General features: G+C 53.4%; 1 protein-coding gene across 4 annotated transcripts in view; it reads left to right on the top strand.

The window, feature by feature from the left end:
- The first annotated feature begins 212 nt into the window (after positions 1-212).
- Positions 213-19834, top strand: part of LOC140468586 (mitochondrial import receptor subunit TOM40B-like) — a 65132-nt gene continuing 45510 nt past the window's right edge. For 2 of the 4 annotated variants that reach the window (XM_072564677.1, XM_072564679.1), the window contains exons 1-6: positions 213-474; positions 1363-1430; positions 5438-5527; positions 7331-7432; positions 10262-10367; positions 10494-10616. In XM_072564677.1, the coding sequence (XP_072420778.1) occupies positions 390-474; positions 1363-1430; positions 5438-5527; positions 7331-7432; positions 10262-10367; positions 10494-10616 (574 nt within the window). In that variant the 5' untranslated portion in view covers positions 213-389. Of the gene's footprint in view, positions 475-1362; positions 1431-4434; positions 4550-5437; positions 5528-7330; positions 7433-10261; positions 10368-10493; positions 10617-19834 lie in introns of those variants that run through there. The other 2 variants (XM_072564676.1, XM_072564680.1) reach the window with 2 other exon arrangements.

Raw genomic sequence — 19834 nt, 5'->3', positions numbered from 1 at the left:
GGCTTTGGAAGGAGGGGGGGGTGGAGACAATGACGTCACAGTGGTCGGTGGCGACGCCAGGCGCGTCGGGGACGGCCACTGTGTGAACGTCAGCGCGTCGAGGGCGGGTGACACGGCGGCCGCTGTGTGAACGTCATCGCGTCGAGGGCGGGCTGACGTCAGGGTGCGGAGGGCGGCCTGACGTCGGGAGGGTGGAGGCCCCACCCCCCCCGGCGGACGGTGCGCAGCGCGCCTGCGCGGGAGGGGCTCCAAGATGGCGGCGCCCGTAGGCGGCGGTTGGCGTCGGTCAAAAAGCTGGAAATAGAGAGAGGGACGGGATTTCCTCCGTGACCCGGGGGTCCTTCCCCCCCCCCCATGAGCGGGGGATTATCACCCACCCCCTCGGCCCCATGGGGAATCGGGCGGCGGCCGAGCGCCGGCGGCGCCTCCTCCACAATCCCGGCGGCTTCGAGCGGCTGCACCGGCGGTGCAAAGGTCAGGGGTCACCGCTGGGGGGGGAGGGGCCAAGGGTCAGGGAGGGGTCAAGGGTCACGCGGGGGGGTGTTCAGCTCATGAATGGGGAAGGGTGCGGGGGGGGTCACAGGGTAAAGGTCATGGGGTGAGCTCAGGGTCGCGGGGTGAGGGACACGGGTCAGGGGTCACCGAGATGATGAGTGGGGGGGGGGTTGGTGCGGCTCATGCAGGGGTCGAGGGTCATGCGGAGAAGCGCAGGGGTCACGGCGGGAAGGAGGGCAGGGGTCACGGTGGGAAGGAGGGCAGGGGTCACGGTGGGAAGGAGGGCAGGGGTCACGGTGGGAAGGAGGGCAGGGGTCACGGTGGGAAGGAGGGCAGGGGTCACGGTGGGAAGGAGGGCAGGGGTCACGGCGGGAAGGAGGGCAGGGGTCATTTGATGAGATAAAGGTCTTGGGGGGGTCATGAGTCGTTTGGGATGAGGGGGGCAAAGGTTACAGTGCAATGGCGGGGGGGGGAAGGGTGCAGTCAACGGGGAGAGTGGGCAAAGGTCACCAGCAGACGGTACTTACAGTGGGAAGAGGTGACCAGTCGTGGTGATGGTCAAGGGTTAGGGGGGGAGTAGGAACTATCAAGGGGAGTGGCATGGGTTGGGGAAGGCACGGGAGGAGCAGAGGGTTTGACATTGGGGGGTGGGGGGCGGACACTGTAGAGTCGGGGCCTTGGACACGCCAGACAGCAGTGCCCACTATTTTGGTCATGGCGGTAGACCGTCCATGGAGAGAAGTCACTCGCTGTCCAAGGGAAGACGAGAGGTCATTGGCAGAGGGGTTCCCCTGTCTAGCTCGGGGCTCCCTCTCAGTACCTTCTCTTATGTTAATCTTCAAATTTCCTTTTACCCAAACCGGACAGATGTTTTCCCACAACAAATCGAAGGTGTCAAGCTGGTCATCAACAAAGACCTCAGCCAACACTTTCAGGTCAGTATTCAGCAAGTATCTCATTCATCAAACCCTCCCAGGGACAGGGACAGCACGGGGTTAGATACGGGGTAAAGCTCCCTCGACACTGTCCCCCATTAAACCCTCCCAGGGACAGGGACAGCACGGGCTTAGATACAGAGTAAAGCTCTCTCTACACTGTCCCCCATCAAACACTCCCAGGACAGGGACAGCACGGGGTTAGATACAGAGTAAAGCTCTCTCTACACTGTCCCCCATCAAACACTCCCAGGGACAGGGACAGCACTGGGTTAGATACAGAGTAAAGCTCCCTCCACACTGTCCCCATCAACCACTCCCAGGACAGGTACAGCACGGGGTTAGATACAGAGTAAAGCTCCCTCTACACTGTCCCCCATCAAACACTCCCAGGACAGGGACAGCACGGGGTTAGATACGGGGTAAAGCTCCCTCGACACTGTCCCCCATTAAACCCTCCCAGGGACAGGGACAGCACGGGGTTAGATACAGAGTAAAGCTCTCTCTACACTGTCCCCCATCAAACACTCCCAGGACAGGGACAGCACGGGGTTAGATACAGAGTAAAGCTCTCTCTACACTGTCCCCCATCAAACACTCCCAGGGACAGGGACAGCACTGGGTTAGATACAGAGTAAAGCTCCCTCCACACTGTCCCCATCAACCACTCCCAGGACAGGTACAGCACGGGGTTAGATACAGAGTAAAGCTCACTCTACACTGTCCCCCATCAAACACTCCCAGGACAGGGACAGCACAGGGTTAGATACAGAGTCAAGCTTCCTCGACACTGTCCCCATCAAACACTCCCAGGACAGGGACAGCATGGGGTTAGATATATATTTTTAAATTGATTTTGTGAGCAGTGAGCATTGCTGGCTGGTTGCCTAGTTGCCCGCCCTTGAGAAGGTGGGGGGTGAGCTGCCTTCTTGACCCGCTGCAGTCCATTCCAGGATTCTGACCCAGCCACACTCAGGGGAACGGCGATATATTTCCGAGTCGGGATGGTGAGGGGCTCGGAGGGGAACTCGCAGGGGGCTGGTGTTCCCATGTATCTGCTGCCCCTTGTCCTTCTGGATGGAAGTGGCCGTGGGGTTTGGAAGGTGCTGCCTGAGGATCTTTGGGGAATTTCTGCAGGGCATCTTGTAGCTGGTCCACACCGCTGCTACTGAGCGTCAGTGGGGGGAGGGAGGGAGGGGGTGTTTGTGGGTGTGGGGCCAATCAAGCGGGGGGCTGCTTTGTCCCTGAATGGGGTCGAGTTTCTTGAGTGTTGTTGGAGCAGCCCCCATCCAGGGGCAAGTGGGGAGTATTCCCTCCCCCTCCTGACCTGGGCCTTGTAGATGGTGGGACAGGCTTTGGGGGGAGAGTCAGGAGGGGAGTTACTCACTGTAGTATCCCTAGTCTCTGACCTGCTTTTGTAACCACTGTGATTATGTGGTGAGTCTGGTTAAGTATCTGGTCAATGGTAACCCCAAGGATGTTGAAAGTGGGGGATTCCGTGATGGTAAAACCGTTGAATGTAAGGGCCGGTGTCTCTTATTGTTGATGGTCATTGTCCTGGCATTTGTGTAACTTGCCCCTGGTTGGCCCAAGCCTGGATATTGTCCAGATCTTGTTGCATTTGAGCACAGACTCCTTCAGGATCTGAGCAGTCGCGATTGGTGCTGAACACTGTGCGATCATCCCCCCCCTCCTTCGGACCTTATGATGGAGGGAAGGTCATTGATGAAGCAGCTGAAGATGGTTGGGGCCTCGGACACTCCCCTGAGGGACTCCTGTGGAGATGTCCTGGAGCTGAGCTGACTGACCCTCCAACAACCCCGATCATCCCCCTATGTGCCAGGTATGACTCTAACCAGCGGAGTGTTTGCCCGTGATACCCATGAATTCCAGTTTTGCCAGGGCTCCTTGATGCCACACTCGGTCGTATACACTCGGCCTTGATGTCAAGGGCTGTCCCCCTCCCCTCCCCTCCCCTCCCCTCCCCTCCCCTGTCTATGTTTGAACCAGAGCTGGAATGAGATCAGGAGCTGAGTGGCCCTGGTGAAGCCCAAACTGGGGGTCACCGAGCAGGTTATTGCTGAGCAGGTGCTGCTTGGTAGCACGGTTTGGTGACCCCCTTCCATCACTTCCCTGATGGTGGAGAGGAGACTGATGGGGCGGTAATTACCGGGCCACGAGGTTCCAGATTGTGCTGGAGGACCGTTCTGCTGCTGTTGACTGCCCACAGCGCCTCATGGATGTCCCAGTCTTGAGCTGCTGGGTCTGTTTGAAGTCTGTCCCATTGGGGATGGAGCCACCCAACCCAATGGAGGGGATTCTCAATGGGAAGGTGGGACTTTGTCTCCATAAGGACAGTGCGGTGGTCACTCTTACCGATACGGTCATAGACAGATACATCTGCAGCCGGCTGGTTGGTGAGGATGAGGGGAGGGGTGTTTCTCCCTCCTGTTGGTTCCCCCCTCACCCCACACCCCAACCTGCCCCAGACCCCAGTCCAGCAGCGATGTCCTTTCGGACCCGACCAGCTCGATCCGGAATGCTGCTGTCTCTGGGCCACCCTTGGTGGTGGGCACTGAAATCCCCCCCGCCCCACCCCCAGAGCACACTCTGTGCCCTTGCCACCCTATAAGGGTGGTTCTACACGGAGTTGGGGTATTGATCCATCAGCCGAGGGAGGGTCATGGGGACCAGAGTGAATATGGAGGACTCCCAGAGCAACTCCCTCCCCTCTGTATCCCACTGTGTGCTGCCCCCCTCTGCCCTTGGGTGGGACAGGACATATCCAGGGGTGGTGACGGTGGGGTCCGGGACATTGTCTCTAAGGTACGACTCTGTGAGTATGACTGTCAGGCTGTTGCTTGCCCAGCGTGTGAGAGAGCTCTCCCAGCGTTGGCACTACCCCCCCCCCCAAGATGCTAGTGAGCAGGGTGTTCACAGGGTAGGCAGGGCTGTTTCTGCCAGTGTCTGACCCAATGCCGGCTGACCCGTCCGGTTTCATTTCTCTGAGGCTTTGGAGCAGTTGGTACAACTGGGCGGCTTGCTGGGCCATTTCAGAGGGCAGCTGAGAGGTCAACCCCATTGCTGAGGGACTGGAGTCACGTGTAGGCCCAGACCAGGTAAGGACGGCCGTTTCCTTCCCTGAATAACATTGAGGATCCAAAATCTGGATTGAGGCTGTTGTCAGGAGCAACCAGGAGCATGATTTCCTGACTACCAAATGGCTCCTTATTGCAACTAGCGTAACAAAATGGCTTCTGGATGCCACCAACATAACAAAATGGCTTCTTGATGCCACCAACATAACAAAATGGCTTCTGGATGCCACCAACATAACAAAATGGCTTCTTGATGCCACCAACATAACAAAATGGCTTCTAACTCTGCTGTAAGCTGCATTCCTGAACTAATTGAAAGAGATGAGCAAACAATGTCGCGTTCATCGTATGATTTAACTAATATGACATTATCAAAGTATCCCAATTGATCTTGGAAACCAGGTGTCCTGGAGATAAAGACCCGCAAAACATGTCAGTTCCCAGGAAAAATCATTGGTTTAATTTTATTTCTATTTGTCATTTTATTGGCTGTTCTGTTTGTTAAGAAACCTATAAAGGTTGTCTGTGTTTTAAGATTGTGCACGGATTTTCCAAAGTGCAGCGAGGTGCTAAACCCCTGCGTCGCTGGATAAACGAAGCCCTGCGTCATGATAAATTGTTAAAACTTGCTAAAAGAGACCGAGCTGCTAGTGTTTCTTTGACCGACCGGGGAACCGAGAGGCCCCTCCCGGGGGGTTCAGACCTTCAACACCATTGAACCAGATGGGATTTTCCGACAATGGATTCATGCGGTGCCATAATGCCGTGGCGGGGGTCGAACCCGGATTCCCCAGAGCATTCTCCGGGTTTCTGGGTGCACAGTCCGCCGATAATACCACTCGGCCTCTCGTCGGTAGAGTAAAGCTCCCTCTGCCTCTCGGTGTAACCTCTTGCCTCGTGCTTCCACAGGCTGCTCACACCATCCACATGAGCTCGACGTCACCGCACTACCACTTCAACGCGTCGTACTCGGGAACTCAACAGGCGGGTCCTGGCGAAGTAAGTCCGCGTTTGCGCTGCTGACCTGTTTGGGGTGTTAAGGGGGGGGCGGGGGGGGGGGGATGTTGGGGGTGGGTGTGCATTCCCTCGGGTAACTCACTTCCCAGGTCTGCGGGATGCAGGTTTTCCACAATCCTTGGCCTCTCTCCGCTCTCCCCACCCTCCCTGTTATTTCCCACCCCTCCCCCGCCCCCCCTTTTCATGGTTCCTCATCAATGCCTCCTTTCCTCTCACTGAATGTGAAGAGATTTGGTCCGTTAGGATTGTGTGTTGTGGGAGTTTCATTTTTATGAAATCACCTGTAAGGTGATAGCCAGCGTTGATTGCCCCGTCCCTAGTTGCCCCCCTCCTTGAGAAGGTGGGGGGTGAGCTGCCTTCCTGACCCGCTGCAGTCCGTGTGCTGTGGGTAGACCCACAATGCCCTGAGGGAGGGAATTCCAGGATTCTGACCCAGCCACACTGAGGGGAACGGTGATATATTCCCGAGTCGGGATGGTGAGGGGCTCGGAGGGGAACTCGCAGGGGGCTGGCGTTCCCATGTACCTGCTGCCCCTTGTCCTTCTGGATGGAAGTGGCCGTGGGGTTTGGAAGGTGCTGCCTGAGGATCTTTGGGGAATTTCTGCAGGGCATCTTGTAGATGGTCCACACTGCTGTTACTGAGTGTGGGTGGGGGAGGGAGTGAGGGGGGGTGTGTGAAAAAAAGGGTTTGTGATCATAGGATTAACTACAGTTCAAGTAAATAGGACAGGGGTTGTTTCCATTGACATTGTATGTGGTCAGAGTGAATGGGAAAGGGTTTGGGACCATTGGGATTGTGTGCGGTGGGAGTGAATGGGAAAGGGGTTTGGGTCCATTGGGATTGTGTGCGGTGGGAGTGAATGGGAAGAGGTTTGGGACCATTGGGATTGTGTGCAGTGGGAGTGAATGGGAAGGGGGTTTGGGTCCATTGGGATTGTGTGCGGTGGGAGTGAATGGGAAGGGGTTTGGGACCATTGGGATTGTGTGCAGTGGGAGTGAATGGGAAGGGGTTTGGGTCCATTGGGATTGTGTGCGGTGGGAGTGAATGGGAAGGGGGTTTGGGTCCATTGGGATTGTGTGAGTGTGAGTGAATGGGAAGGGGTTTGGGTCCATTGGGATTGTGTGCAGTGGGAGTGAATGGGAAGGGGTTTGGGTCCATTGGGATTGTGTGCAGTGGGAGTAAATGGGAAGGGGATTGGGACAATTGGGATTGTGTGCGGTGGGAGTAAATGGGAAGGGGGTTTGGGTCCATTGGGATTGTGTGCGGTGGGAGTGAATGGGAAGGGGTTTGGGACCATTGGGATTGTGTGCAGTGGGAGTGAATGGGAAGGGGTTTGGGTCCATTGGGATTGTGTGCGGTGGGAGTGAATGGGAAGGGGGTTTGGGTCCATTGGGATTGTGTGAGTGAATGGGAAGGGGTTTGGGTCCATTGGGATTGTGTGCAGTGGGAGTGAATGGGAAAGGGTTTGGGTCCATTGGGATTGTGTGCAGTGGGAGTGAATGGGAAGGGGTTTGGGTCCGTTGGGATTGTGTGCGGTGGGAGTGAATGGGAAGGGGTTTGGGTCCATTGGGATTGTGTGCAGTGGGAGTGAATGGGAAGGGGTTTGGGTCCGTTGGGATTGTGTGCGGTGGGAGTGAATGGGAAGGGGTTTGGGTCCATTGGGATTGTGTGTGGTGGGAGTGAATGGGAAGGGGTTTGGGTCCGTTGGGATTGTGCGCGGTGGGAGTGAATGGGAAGGGGATTTGGTTCCTGAATCTCAGTTTTCCTTTCCTCTTCCATTGTAGAGCTTCCCACTGCTGGTGGGTGAAATGGATAGTTCCGGAAGCTTAAATGCGCAGTGCGTCCTACTGCTGGCCGAGAGGATCCGAGCGAAAGCAGCGTTTCAGGTCTGGCAGCCTCCTGTCGGGAGGTCTCTCACAGGGCGTCATGTTCCTTCAAGTAACCAGCGTTCGCCAACCCGGTACCCCCCCCACCCCATCCAATCCCTAACCTGCCCTCAATCTTTAGAATGGCAACACATTGGTAGAATCCGAAACAGTCATTCAGCTCAGTTCGAACGCAATCATCTCTTTGCTCACCAATCCCGTTCTCGTTCCTCATGGTTGGAAAGCTCCCTTGCCTCGCCTGGTCTGTTTTATGGGAGACGCGGAACCAGCAACTATGCCTGTGTGGCCCTTCGATGTCGCTGACAGGTTCGTCCCCCTCTGCCTCCACAGCACTGTCAGTGTTCCCCCCTCCTGCTGGTATTTCCCCAGCATCCCCTGTTCAGTTTGCCCCCTCGGCCTTCTCGGGCATCGTGTTTCAGTCACCAGACCTCGAACGGGTTTCCCCTCTTGCCGCCACGGAGGCGGACGGCGCAGAAATGTGGCCCTTCGCTCCAACCAGTCCGTGCAAATCCCAAACTAGCCTGTTCCCAGCTGCCTGCCCTCGGCCCATATCCCTCCCAACCTGTCCTGCACACGTGCTGATCTTCTGTCACAGTACCCACACCCGCCACTTCTTCTCGAGATTCATTCCGCGCACGAACCACCGTCTGCGTAAAAACGTTTGTCCCTTGTGTCCCTTTTAAATCTTTCTCCTCTCGTTTCAAAAGTGCGCACCACCCTAATCTTGAAAATCCCCACCCTCTGGAAAAGAAAGCTGCCCTTCACCTTATTTATGCCTCTCATGATTTTGTACATCTCCTGTGAGATTACTCCTCGATCTCCATGAAAGAAAAGTCCTTATACCTCAAACCCCTTCCATTCCCAGCAACCTCCTGGTAAATCCCTTCTGAACCCTCTCCGGGTTAATCATCTCCTTCCTGTAACAGGGCGCCCAGAACTGGACACAGTTCTCCAGACGAGACCTCACCAATGTCCTGTACAACCCCAACGTGAAGTCCCAATTTCTTTTTATAAACCAATTGTCCGAACCCTTGTGCCATTCTGTTTGTGATTCTCCCGCTTGCAGGAATGGTTTTCCCTGATAAATTCAATCCCTTCAGGAGTTCAGCTGCCTCCCATCAAGTTTCCGAAACCGAATCATACTCAACGTCGCTCTATCTTTAACCTCATAAAATCCACAAAGTGCAGAAAGAGACCATTCTGCCCAGCAGGTCTGCACTGAAGAGCTTCCCACCCAATCCCTGGAATCCTGCATTCCCCGTGGCTAACCCACCTCGCCTGCACATCCCTAAACACTATGGGGTAATTTAGCATGGCCAATGCGCCCTAACCTGCACATCCCTAAACACTATGGGTAATTTAGCATGGCCAATCCACCCTAACCTGCACATCCCTGAACACTATGGGGTAATTTAGCATGGCCAATCCACACTAACCTACACATCCCTGAGCACTATGGGTAATTTAGCATGGCCAATCCACCCTAACTTGCACATCCCTGAGCACTATGGGGGAATTTAGCATGGCCAATCCACCCTAACCTACACATCCCTGAACACTATGGGGTAATTTAGCATGGCCAATCCACCCTAACCTACACATCCCTGAACACTATGGGGTAATTTAGCATGGCCAATCCACCCTAACCTACACATCCCTGAACACTATGGGGTAATTTAGCATGGCCAATCCACCCTAACCTACACATCCCTGAACACTATGGGGTAATTTAGCATGACCAATCCACCCTAACCTACACATCCCTGAACACTATGGGGTAATTTAGCATGGCCAATCCACCCTAACCTACACATCCCTGAACACTATGGGGTAATTTAGCATGGCCAATCCACCCTAACCTACACATCCCTGAACACTATGGGGTAATTTAGCATGGCCAATCCACCCTAACCTACACATCCCTGAACACTATGGGGTAATTTAGCGTGGCCAATCCACCCTAACCTACACATCCCTGAACACTATGGGGTAATTTAGCATGGCCGGTCCACCCTAACCTACACATCCCTGAACACTATGGGGTAATTTAGCATGGCCAATCCACCCTAACCTACACATCCCTGAACACTATGGGTAATTTAGCATGGCCAATCCACTCTAACCTACACATCCCTGAACACTATGGGTAATTTAGCATGGCCAATCCACCCTAACCTACACATCCCTGAACACTATGGGTAATTTAGCATGGCCAATCCACCCTAACCTGCACATCCCTGAACACTATGGGTAATTTAGCATGGCCAATCCACCCTAACCTACACATCCCTGAACACTATGGGGTAATTTAGCATGGCCAATCCACCCTAACCTACACATCCCTGAACACTATGGGTAATTTAGCATGGCCAATCCACCCTAACCTACACATCCCTGAACACTATGGGTAATTTAGCATGGCCAATCCACCCTAACCTGCACATCCCTGAACACTATGGGTAATTTAGCATGGCCAATCCACCCGAACCTGCACAACTTTGGACTGTGGGAGGAAACAAGAGCACCCGGAGGAAACCCACGCAGACACGGGGAGAATGTGCAAACTGCACGCAGTTGCCCCAAGGGTGGAATTGAACCCGGGGTCCCTGTCACCATGAGGCAGCGGTGCTAACCACTGAGTCACTGAGAGCCTCTGGCTGTGAATTTTAAGCTCTGGTCCTTGACCAGCTCCACCCAGAGGTAGCTGATCCACACGATATCATTGGAGGGTGCGTTGGAGAGGGTAGAGGGAGCTGGCTGGGGGTGAGGGGAGTGGGTGCTGGGATTAGGGGGGGGTTACCAATTGCCTTGATCTCGCCCTTTTCCCAGACGCAGCAGGACAAGTTTCTGACCTGGCAGTTTGACTCGGAGTATCGAGGGGACGACTTCACAGCCAGCGTCACCCTCGGCAACCCGGACATCATCAACGAATCAGGTAAGGAGGCTCCGACACCGAGCACGGAGGGTGCCAGCGGCAGGGTGTGCAGTGGGAGGGTGCGGATCGGGCGTCGGCTAGGCCTCAGGCCTGACTCTGTGTGTGTGTGTTCCCCTCTCACTCCAGCCATTGTGGTCGGGCACTTTCTACAGAGCGTCACCCAGAACCTGGTCCTGGGAGGTGAGATAGTCTACCATCGGAGACCCAATGAGGAAGGAGCCATCCTTACATTGGCCGGAAAGTACGCCAGTAAGTCTCACCGTGAGGGGGTTTGTCAGGGAGTGTCCCAGTGAGGGGGTGTGGGCTACATCAGAGAGTGTTACAGTGAGGGGTGTGTGGGGTATATCAGGGAGTGTTACAGTGAGGGGGTGTGGGGTATATCAGTGTGTTACAGTGAGGGGGTGTGGGCTACATCAGAGAGTGTTACAGTGAGGGGTGTGTGGGGTATATCAGGGAGTGTTACAGTGAGGGGGTGTGGGGTATATCAGGGAGTGTTACAGTGAAGGGTGTGGGGTATATCAGAGAGTGTTAGAGTGAGGGGTGTGGGGTATATCAGTGTGTTACAGTGAGGGGGGTGTGGGGTATATCAGTGTGTTACAGTGAGGGGTGTGGGGTATATCAGGGAGTGTTACAGTGAGGGGGTGTGGGGTATATCAGGGAGTGTTACAGTGAAGGGTGTGGGGTATATCAGAGAGTGTTAGAGTGAGGGGTGTGGGGTATATCAGGGAGTGTTACAGTGAGGGGTGTGGGGTATATCCGGGAGTGTTACAGTGAGGGGTGTGGGGTATATCCGGGAGTGTTACAGTGAGGGGTGTGGGGTATATCAGGGAGTGTTACAGTGAGGGGGTGTGGGGTATATCAGGGAGTGTTACAGTGAGGGGTGTGGGGTATATCAGAGTGTGTTACAGTGAGGGGGTGTGGGGTATATCAGTGTGTTACAGTGAGGGGGGTGTGGGCTACATCAGAGAGTGTTACAGTGAGGGGTGTGTGGGGTATATCAGGGAGTGTTACAGTGAGGGGGTGTGGGGTATATCAGGGAGTGTTACAGTGAAGGGTGTGGGGTATATCAGAGAGTGTTAGAGTGAGGGGTGTGGGGTATATCAGTGTGTTACAGTGAGGGGGGTGTGGGGTATATCAGTGTGTTACAGTGAGGGGTGTGGGGTATATCAGGGAGTGTTACAGTGAGGGGGTGTGGGGTATATCAGGGAGTGTTACAGTGAAGGGTGTGGGGTATATCAGAGAGTGTTAGAGTGAGGGGTGTGGGGTATATCAGGGAGTGTTACAGTGAGGGGTGTGGGGTATATCCGGGAGTGTTACAGTGAGGGGTGTGGGGTATATCCGGGAGTGTTACAGTGAGGGGTGTGGGGTATATCAGGGAGTGTTACAGTGAGGGGGTGTGGGGTATATCAGGGAGTGTTACAGTGAGGGGTGTGGGGTATATCAGAGTGTGTTACAGTGAGGGGGTGTGGGGTATATCAGGGAGTGTTACAGTGAGGGGGTGTGGGGTATATCAGAGTGTGTTACAGTGAGGGGGGTGTGGGGTATATCAGTGTGTTACAGTGAGGGGGGTGTGGGGTATATCAGTGTGTTACAGTGAGGGGTGTGGGGTATATCAGGGAGTGTTACAGTGAGGGGTGTGGGGTATATCAGGGAGTGTTACAGTGAGGGGTGTGGGGTATATCAGGGAGTGTTACAGTGAGGGGTATATCAGAGAGTGTTAGAGTGAGGGGTGTGGGGTATATCAGGGAGTGTTACAGTGAGGGGTGTGGTGTATATCAGTGAGGGGGTGTGGGCTACATCAGAGAGTGTTACAGTGAGGGGGTGTGGGGTATATCAGGGAGTGTTACAGTGAGGGGGTGTGGGGTATATCAGGGAGTGTTACAGTGAGGGGGTGTGGGGTATATCAGAGTGTGTTACAGTGAGGGGGTGTGGGGTATGTCAGGGAGTGTTACAGTGAGGGGTGTGGTGTATATCAGTGAGGGGGTGTGGGCTACATCAGAGAGTGTTACAGTGAGGGGGTGTGGGGTATATCAGGGAGTGTTACAGTGAGGGGGTGTGGGGTATATCAGGGAGTGTTACAGTGAGGGGGTGTGGGGTATATCAGAGTGTGTTACAGTGAGGGGGTGTGGGGTATGTCAGGGAGTGTTACAGTGAGGGGTGTGGTGTATATCAGTGAGGGGGTGTGGGCTACATCAGAGAGTGTTACAGTGAGGGGGTGTGGGGTATATCAGTGTGTTACAGTGAGGGGTGTGGGGTATATCAGAGAGTGTTACAGTGAGGGGGTGTGGGGTATATCAGTGTGTTACAGTGAGGGGTGTGGGGTATATCAGAGAGTGTTACAGTGAGGGGGTGTGGGGTATATCAGGGTGTGTTACAGTGAGGGGGTGTGGGGTATATCAGGGAGTGTTACAGTGAGGGGGTGTGGGGTATATCAGTGTGTTACAGTGAGGGGTGTGGGGTATATCAGAGAGTGTTACAGTGCGGGGGTGTGGTGTATATCAGTGTTACAGTGAGGGATGTGGGGTATATCAGAGAGTGTTACAGTGAGGGGGTGTGGGGTATATCAGTGTGTTACAGTGAGGGGGTGTGGGGTATATCAGAGAGTGTTACAGTGAGGGGGTGTGGGGTATATCAGAGAGTGTTACAGTGAGGGGGTGTGGGGTATATCAGAGAGTGTTACAGTGAGGGATGTGGGGTATATCAGAGAGTGTTACAGTGAGGGGGTGTGGGGTATATCAGTGTGTTACAGTGAGGGGGTGTGGGGTATATCAGAGAGTGTTACAGTGAGGGGGTGTGGGGTATATCAGAGAGTGTTACAGTGAGGGGGTGTGGGGTATATCAGAGAGTGTTACAGTGAGGGGTGTGGGGTATATCAGAATGTTACAGTGAGGGGGTGTGGGGTATATCAGTGTGTTCCAGTGAGGGGGTGTGGGGTATATTAGAGAGTGTTACAGTGAGGGGGTGTGGGGTATATCAGAGAGTGTTACAGTGAGGGGGTGTGGGGTATATCAGAGAGTGTTACAGTGAGGGGGTGTGGGGTATATCAGTGTTACAGTGAGGGGGTGTGGGGTATATCAGAGAGTGTTACAGTGAGGGGGTGTGGGGTATATCAGAGAGTGTTACAGTGAGGGGGTGTGGGGTATATCAGGGAGTGTTACAGTGAGGGGGTGTGGGGTATATCAGAGAGTGTTACAGTGAGGGATGTGGGGTATATCAGAGAGTGTTACAGTGAGGGGGTGTGGGGTATATCAGTGTGTTACAGTGAGGGGGTGTGGGGTATATCAGAGAGTGTTACAGTGAGGGGGTGTGGGGTATATCAGAGAGTGTTACAGTGAGGGGGTGTGGGGTATATCAGAGAGTGTTATAGTGAGGGGGTGTGGGGTATATCAGAGAGTGTTACAGTGCGGGGGTGTGGTGTATATCAGTGTTACAGTGAGGGGGTGTGGGGTATATCAGAGAGTGTTACAGTGAGGGGGTGTGGGGTATATCAGAGAGTGTTACAGTGAGGGGGTGTGGGGTATATCAGTGTGTTACAGTGAGGGGGTGTGGGGTATATCAGAGAGTGTTATAGTGAGGTGGTGTGGGGTATATCAGAGAGTGTTACAGTGCGGGGGTGTGGTGTATATCAGTGTTACAGTGAGGGGGTGTGGGGTATATCAGAGAGTGTTACAGTGAGGGGGTGTGGGGTATATCAGAGAGTGTTACAGTGAGGGATGTGGGGTATATCAGAGAGTGTTACAGTGAGGGGGTGTGGGGTATATCAGTGTGTTACAGTGAGGGGGTGTGGGGTATATCAGAGAGTGTTACAGTGAGGGATGTGGGGTATATCAGAGAGTGTTACAGTGAGGGATGTGGGGTATATCAGAGAGTGTTACAGTGAGGGGGTGTGGGGTATATCAGTGTGTTACAGTGAGGGGGTGTGGGGTATATCAGAGAGTGTTACAGTGAGGGGGTGTGGGGTATATCAGAGAGTGTTACAGTGAGGGGGTGTGGGGTATATCAGAGAGTGTTATAGTGAGGGGGTGTGGGGTATATCAGAGAGTGTTACAGTGCGGGGGTGTGGTGTATATCAGTGTTACAGTGAGGGGGTGTGGGGTATATCAGAGAGTGTTACAGTGAGGGGGTGTGGGGTATATCAGAGAGTGTTACAGTGAGGGGGTGTGGGGTATATCAGTGTGTTACAGTGAGGGGGTGTGGGGTATATCAGAGAGTGTTATAGTGAGGTGGTGTGGGGTATATCAGAGAGTGTTACAGTGCGGGGGTGTGGTGTATATCAGTGTTACAGTGAGGGGGTGTGGGGTATATCAGAGAGTGTTACAGTGAGGGGGTGTGGGGTATATCAGAGAGTGTTACAGTGAGGGATGTGGGGTATATCAGAGAGTGTTACAGTGAGGGGGTGTGGGGTATATCAGTGTGTTACAGTGAGGGGGTGTGGGGTATATCAGAGAGTGTTACAGTGAGGGATGTGGGGTATATCAGAGAGTGTTACAGTGAGGGGTGTGGGGTATATCAGAGAGTGTTACAGTGAGGGGGTGTGGGGTATATCAGTGTGTTACAGTGAGGGGGTGTGGGGTATATCAGAGTGTTACAGTGAGGGGGTGTGGGGTATATCAGAGTGTTACAGTGAGGGGGTGTGGGGTAAATCAGAGAGTGTTACAGTGAGGGGGTGTGGGGTATATCAGGGTGTTACAGTGAGGGGGTGTGGGGTATATCAGAGTGTGTTACAGTGAGGGGTGTGGGATATATCAGGGAGTGTTACAGTGAGGGGGTGTGGGGTATATCAGAGTGTGTTACAGTGAGGGGGTGTGGGGTATATCAGAGTGTTACAGTGAGGGGGTGTGGGGTATATCAGAGAGTGTTACAGTGAGGGGGTGTGGGGTATATCAGGGTGTTACAGTGAGGGGGTGTGGGGTATATCAGAGAGTGTTACAGTGAGGGGGTGTGGGGTATATCAGAGAGTGTTACAGTGAGGGGGTGTGGGGTATATCAGGGTGTTACAGTGAGGGGGTGTGGGGTATATCAGAGTGTGTTACAGTGAGGGGTGTGGGATATATCAGGGTGTGTTACAGTGAGGGGGTGTGGGGTATATCAGAGTGTTACAGTGAGGGGTGTGGGGTATATCAGAGAGTGTTACAGTGAGGGGGTGTGGGGTATATCAGAGAGTGTTACAGTGAGGGGTGTGGGGTATATCAGAGAGTGTTACAGAAAGGGGGTGTGGGGTATATCAGAGAGTGTTACAGTGAGGGGGAGTGGACTATATCAGAGAGTGTTAGAGTGAGGGGTGTAGGGTATATCAGAGTGTGTTACAGTGAGGGGGTGTGGGGTATATCAGAGAGTGTTACAGTGAGGGGGTGTGGGGTATATCAGGGAGTGTTACAGTGAGGGGTATGGGGTATATCAGAGAGTGTTACAGTGAGGGGTGTGGAGTATATCAGGGAGTGTTACAGTGAGGGGTGTGGGGTATATCAGTGTGTTACAGTGAGGGGTGTGGGGTATATCAGTGTGTTACAGTGAGGGGTGTGGGGTATATCAGGGTGTGTTACAGTGAGGGGGTGTGGGGTATATCAGTGTGTTACAGTGAGGGGTGTGGGGTATATCAGGGTGTGTTACAGTGAGGGGGTGTGGGGTATATCAGAGAGTGTTACAGTGAGGGGGTGTGGGGTATATCAGAGAGTGTTACAGTGAGGGGTGTGGGGTATATCAGAGAGTGTTACAGTGAGGGGTGTGGGGTATATCAGGGAGTGTTACAGTGAGGGGGTGTGGGGTATATCAGAGTGTTACAGTGAGGGGGTGTGGGGTATATTAGAGAGTGTTACAGTGAGGGGGTGTGGGGTATATCAGGGAGTGTTACAGTGAGGGGGTGTGGACTATATCAGAGAGTGTTAGAGTGAGGGGTGTAGGGTATATCAGAGTGTGTTACAGTGAGGGGGTGTGGGGTATATCAGAGAGTGTTACAGTGAGGGGTGTGGGGTATATCAGTGTGTTACAGTGAGGGGTGTGGGGTATATCAGTGTGTTACAGTGAGGGGTGTGGGGTATATCAGGGTGTGTTACAGTGAGGGGGTGTGGTGTATATCAGTGTGTTACAGTGAGGGGTGTGGGGTATATCAGGGTGTGTTACAGTGAGGGGGTGTGGGGTATATCAGAGAGTGTTACAGTGAGGGGGTGTGGGGTATATCAGAGAGTGTTACAGTGAGGGGTGTGGGGTATATCAGAGAGTGTTACAGTGTGGGGTGTGGGGTATATCAGAGTGTTACAGTGAGGGGGTGTGGGGTATATCAGGGAGTGTTACAGTGAGGGGGTGTGGGGTATATCAGGGAGTGTTACAGTGAGGGGGTGTGGGGTATATCAGTGTGTTACAGTGACGGGGTGTGGGGTATATCAGAGAGTGTTACAGTGAGGGGGTGTGGGGTATATCAGAGTGTTACAGTGAGGGGTGTGGGGTATATCAGAGTGTTACTGTGAGGGGTGTGGGGTATATTAGAGAGTGTTACAGTGAGGGGGTGTGGGGTATATCAGGGAGTGTTACAGTGAGGGGTGTGGGGTATATCAGTGTTACAGTGAGGGGGTGTGGGGTATATCAGTGTTACAGTGAGGGGGTGTGGGGTATATCAGAGAGTGTTACAGTGAGGGGGTGTGGGGTATATCAGAGTGTTACAGTGAGGGGGTGTGGGGTATATCAGAGAGTGTTACAGTGAGGGGGTGTGGGGTATATCAGAGAGTGTTACAGTGAGGGGTGTGGGGTATATGTGTGTTACAGTGAGAGGGAGTGGGGTATATCAGTGTTACCGTGAGGGGGTGTGGTGTATATCAGTGTTACAGTGAGGGGGTGTGGGGTATATCAGGGAGTGTTACAGTGAGGGGGTGTGGGGTATATCAGTGTTACAGTGAGGGGGTGTGGGGTATATCAGTGTTACAGTGAGGGGGTGTGGGGTATATCAGTGTTACAGTGAGGGGTGTGGGGTATATCAGAGTGTTACAGTGAGGGGGTGTGGGGTATATCAGAGTGTGTTACAGTGAGGGGTGTGGGGTATATCAGGGAGTGTTACAGTGAGGGGGTGTGGAGTATATCAGAGAGTGTTACAGTGAGGGGTGTGGGGTATATCAGAGAGTGTTACAGTGAGGGGTGTGGGGTATATCAGAGAGTGTTACAGTGAGGGGGTGTGGGGTATATCAGGGAGTGTTACAGTGAGGGGGTGTGGGGTATATCAGGGAGTGTTACAGTGAGGGGGGTGGGGTATATCAGAGAGTGTTATATTGAGGCGGTGTGGGGTATATCAGGGAGTGTTACAGTGAGGGGTGTGGGGTATAACTGGGAGTGTTACAGTGAGGGGGTGTGGGGTATATCAGTGTGTTACAGTGAGGGGGTGTGGGGTATATCAGAGTGTGTTACAGTGAGGGGGTGTGGGGTATATCAGAGTGTGTTACAGTGAGGGGGTGTGGGGTATATCAGTGTGTTACAGGGAGGGGGTGTGGTGTATATCAGAGAGTGTTACAGTGAGGGATGTGGGGTATATCAGAGAATGTTACAGTGAGGGGGTGTGGGGTATATCAGGGAGTGTTACAGTGAGGGGGTGTGGGGTATATCAGTGTGTTACAGTGAGGGGTGTGGGGTATATCAGTGTGTTACAGTGAGGGGGTGTGGGGTATATCAGAGAGTGTTACAGTGAGGGGTGTGGGGTATATCAGAGAGTGTTACAGTGAGGGATGTGGGGTATATCAGAGAGTGTTACAGTGAGGGGTGTGGGGTATATCAGTGTGTTACAGTGAGGGGGTGTGGGGTATATCAGAGAGTGTTACAGTGAGGGGGTGTGGGGTATATTAGAGAGTGTTACAGTGAGGGGTGTGGGGTATATCAGAGAGTGTTACAGTGAGGGGGTGTGGGGTATATCAGGGAGTGTTACAGTGAGGGGGTGTGGGGTATATCAGGGAGTGTAACAGTGAGGGGGTGTGGGGTATATCAGAGAGTGTTACAGTGAGGGGTGTGTGGGGTATATCAGTGTGTTACAGTGAGGGGGTGTGGGGTATATCAGTGTGTTACAGTGAGGGGGTGTGGGGTATATCAGTGTGTTACAGTGAGGGGGTGTGGGGTATATCAGAGAGTGTTACAGTGAGAGGGTGTGGGGTATATCAGACAGTGTTACAGTGAGGGGGTGTGGGGTATATCAGAGAGTGTTACAGTGAGGGGGTGTGGGGTATATCAGAGAGTGTTACAGTGCGGGGGTGTGGTGTATATCAGTGTTACAGTGAGGGGGTATGGGGTATATCAGAGAGTGTTACAGTGAGGGATGTGGGGTATATCAGAGAGTGTTACAGTGAGGGGGTGTGGGGTATATCAGTGTGTTACAGTGAGGGGGTGTGGGGTATATCAGAGAGTGTTACAGTGAGGGGTGTGGGGTATATCAGAGAGTGTTACAGTGAGGGGTGTGGGGTATATCAGAGAGTGTTACAGTGAGGGGTGTGGGGTATATCAGGGAGTGTTACAGTGAGGGGGTGTGGGGTATATTACAGAGTCTTACAGTGAGGGGTGTGGGGTATATCAGGGAGTGTTACAGTGAGGGGTGTGTGGGGTATATCAGGGAGTGTTACAGTGAGGGGTGTGGGGTATATCAGAGTGTGTTACAGTGAGGGGTGTGGCGTATATCACAGGGTGTTCCAGTGAGGGGGTGCGGGGTATATCAGAGAGTGTTACAGTGAGGGGGTGCGGGGTATATCAGGGTGTTACAGTGAGGGGGTGTGGGGTATATCAGAGTGTTACAGTGAGGGGGTGTGGGGTATATCAGAGAGTGTTACAGTGAGGGGGTGTGGGGTATATCAGGGTGTTACAGTGAGGGGGTGTGGGGTATATCAGAGTGTGTTACAGTGAGGGGTGTGGGATATATCAGGGAGTGTTACAGTGAGGGGGTGTGGGGTATATCAGAGTGTTACAGTGAGGGGTGTGGGGTATATCAGAGAGTGTTACAGTGAGGGGGTGTGGGGTATATCAGAGAGTGTTACAGTGAGGGGTGTGGGGTATATCAGAGAGTGTTACAGTGAGGGGTGTGGGGTATATCAGAGAGTGTTACAGTGAGGGGTGTGGGGTATATCAGAGAGTGTTACAGTGAGGGGTGTGGGGTATATCAGAGAGTGTTACAGTGAGGGGGTGTGGGGTATATCAGAGAGTGTTACAGTGAGGGGTGTGGGGTATATCAGGGAGTGTTACAGTGAGGGGGTGTGGGGTATATCAGAGTGTTACAGTGAGGGGGTGTGGGGTATATTAGAGAGTGTTACAGTGAGGGGGTGTGGGGTATATCAGAATGTGTTACAGTGAGGGGGTGTGGGGTATATCAGAGAGTGTTACAGTGAGGGGTGTGGGGTATATCAGTGTGTTACAGTGAGGGGTGTGGGGTATATCAGTGTGTTACAGTGAGGGGTGTGGGGTATATCAGGGTGTGTTACAGTGAGGGGGTGTGGGGTATATCAGTGTGT

Source organism: Chiloscyllium punctatum, chromosome 47, assembly GCF_047496795.1.
Source record: "Chiloscyllium punctatum isolate Juve2018m chromosome 47, sChiPun1.3, whole genome shotgun sequence".
NCBI classification, from domain to species: domain Eukaryota; kingdom Metazoa; phylum Chordata; class Chondrichthyes; order Orectolobiformes; family Hemiscylliidae; genus Chiloscyllium; species Chiloscyllium punctatum.
This window is presented reverse-complemented; position numbering and strand designations above follow the sequence as displayed.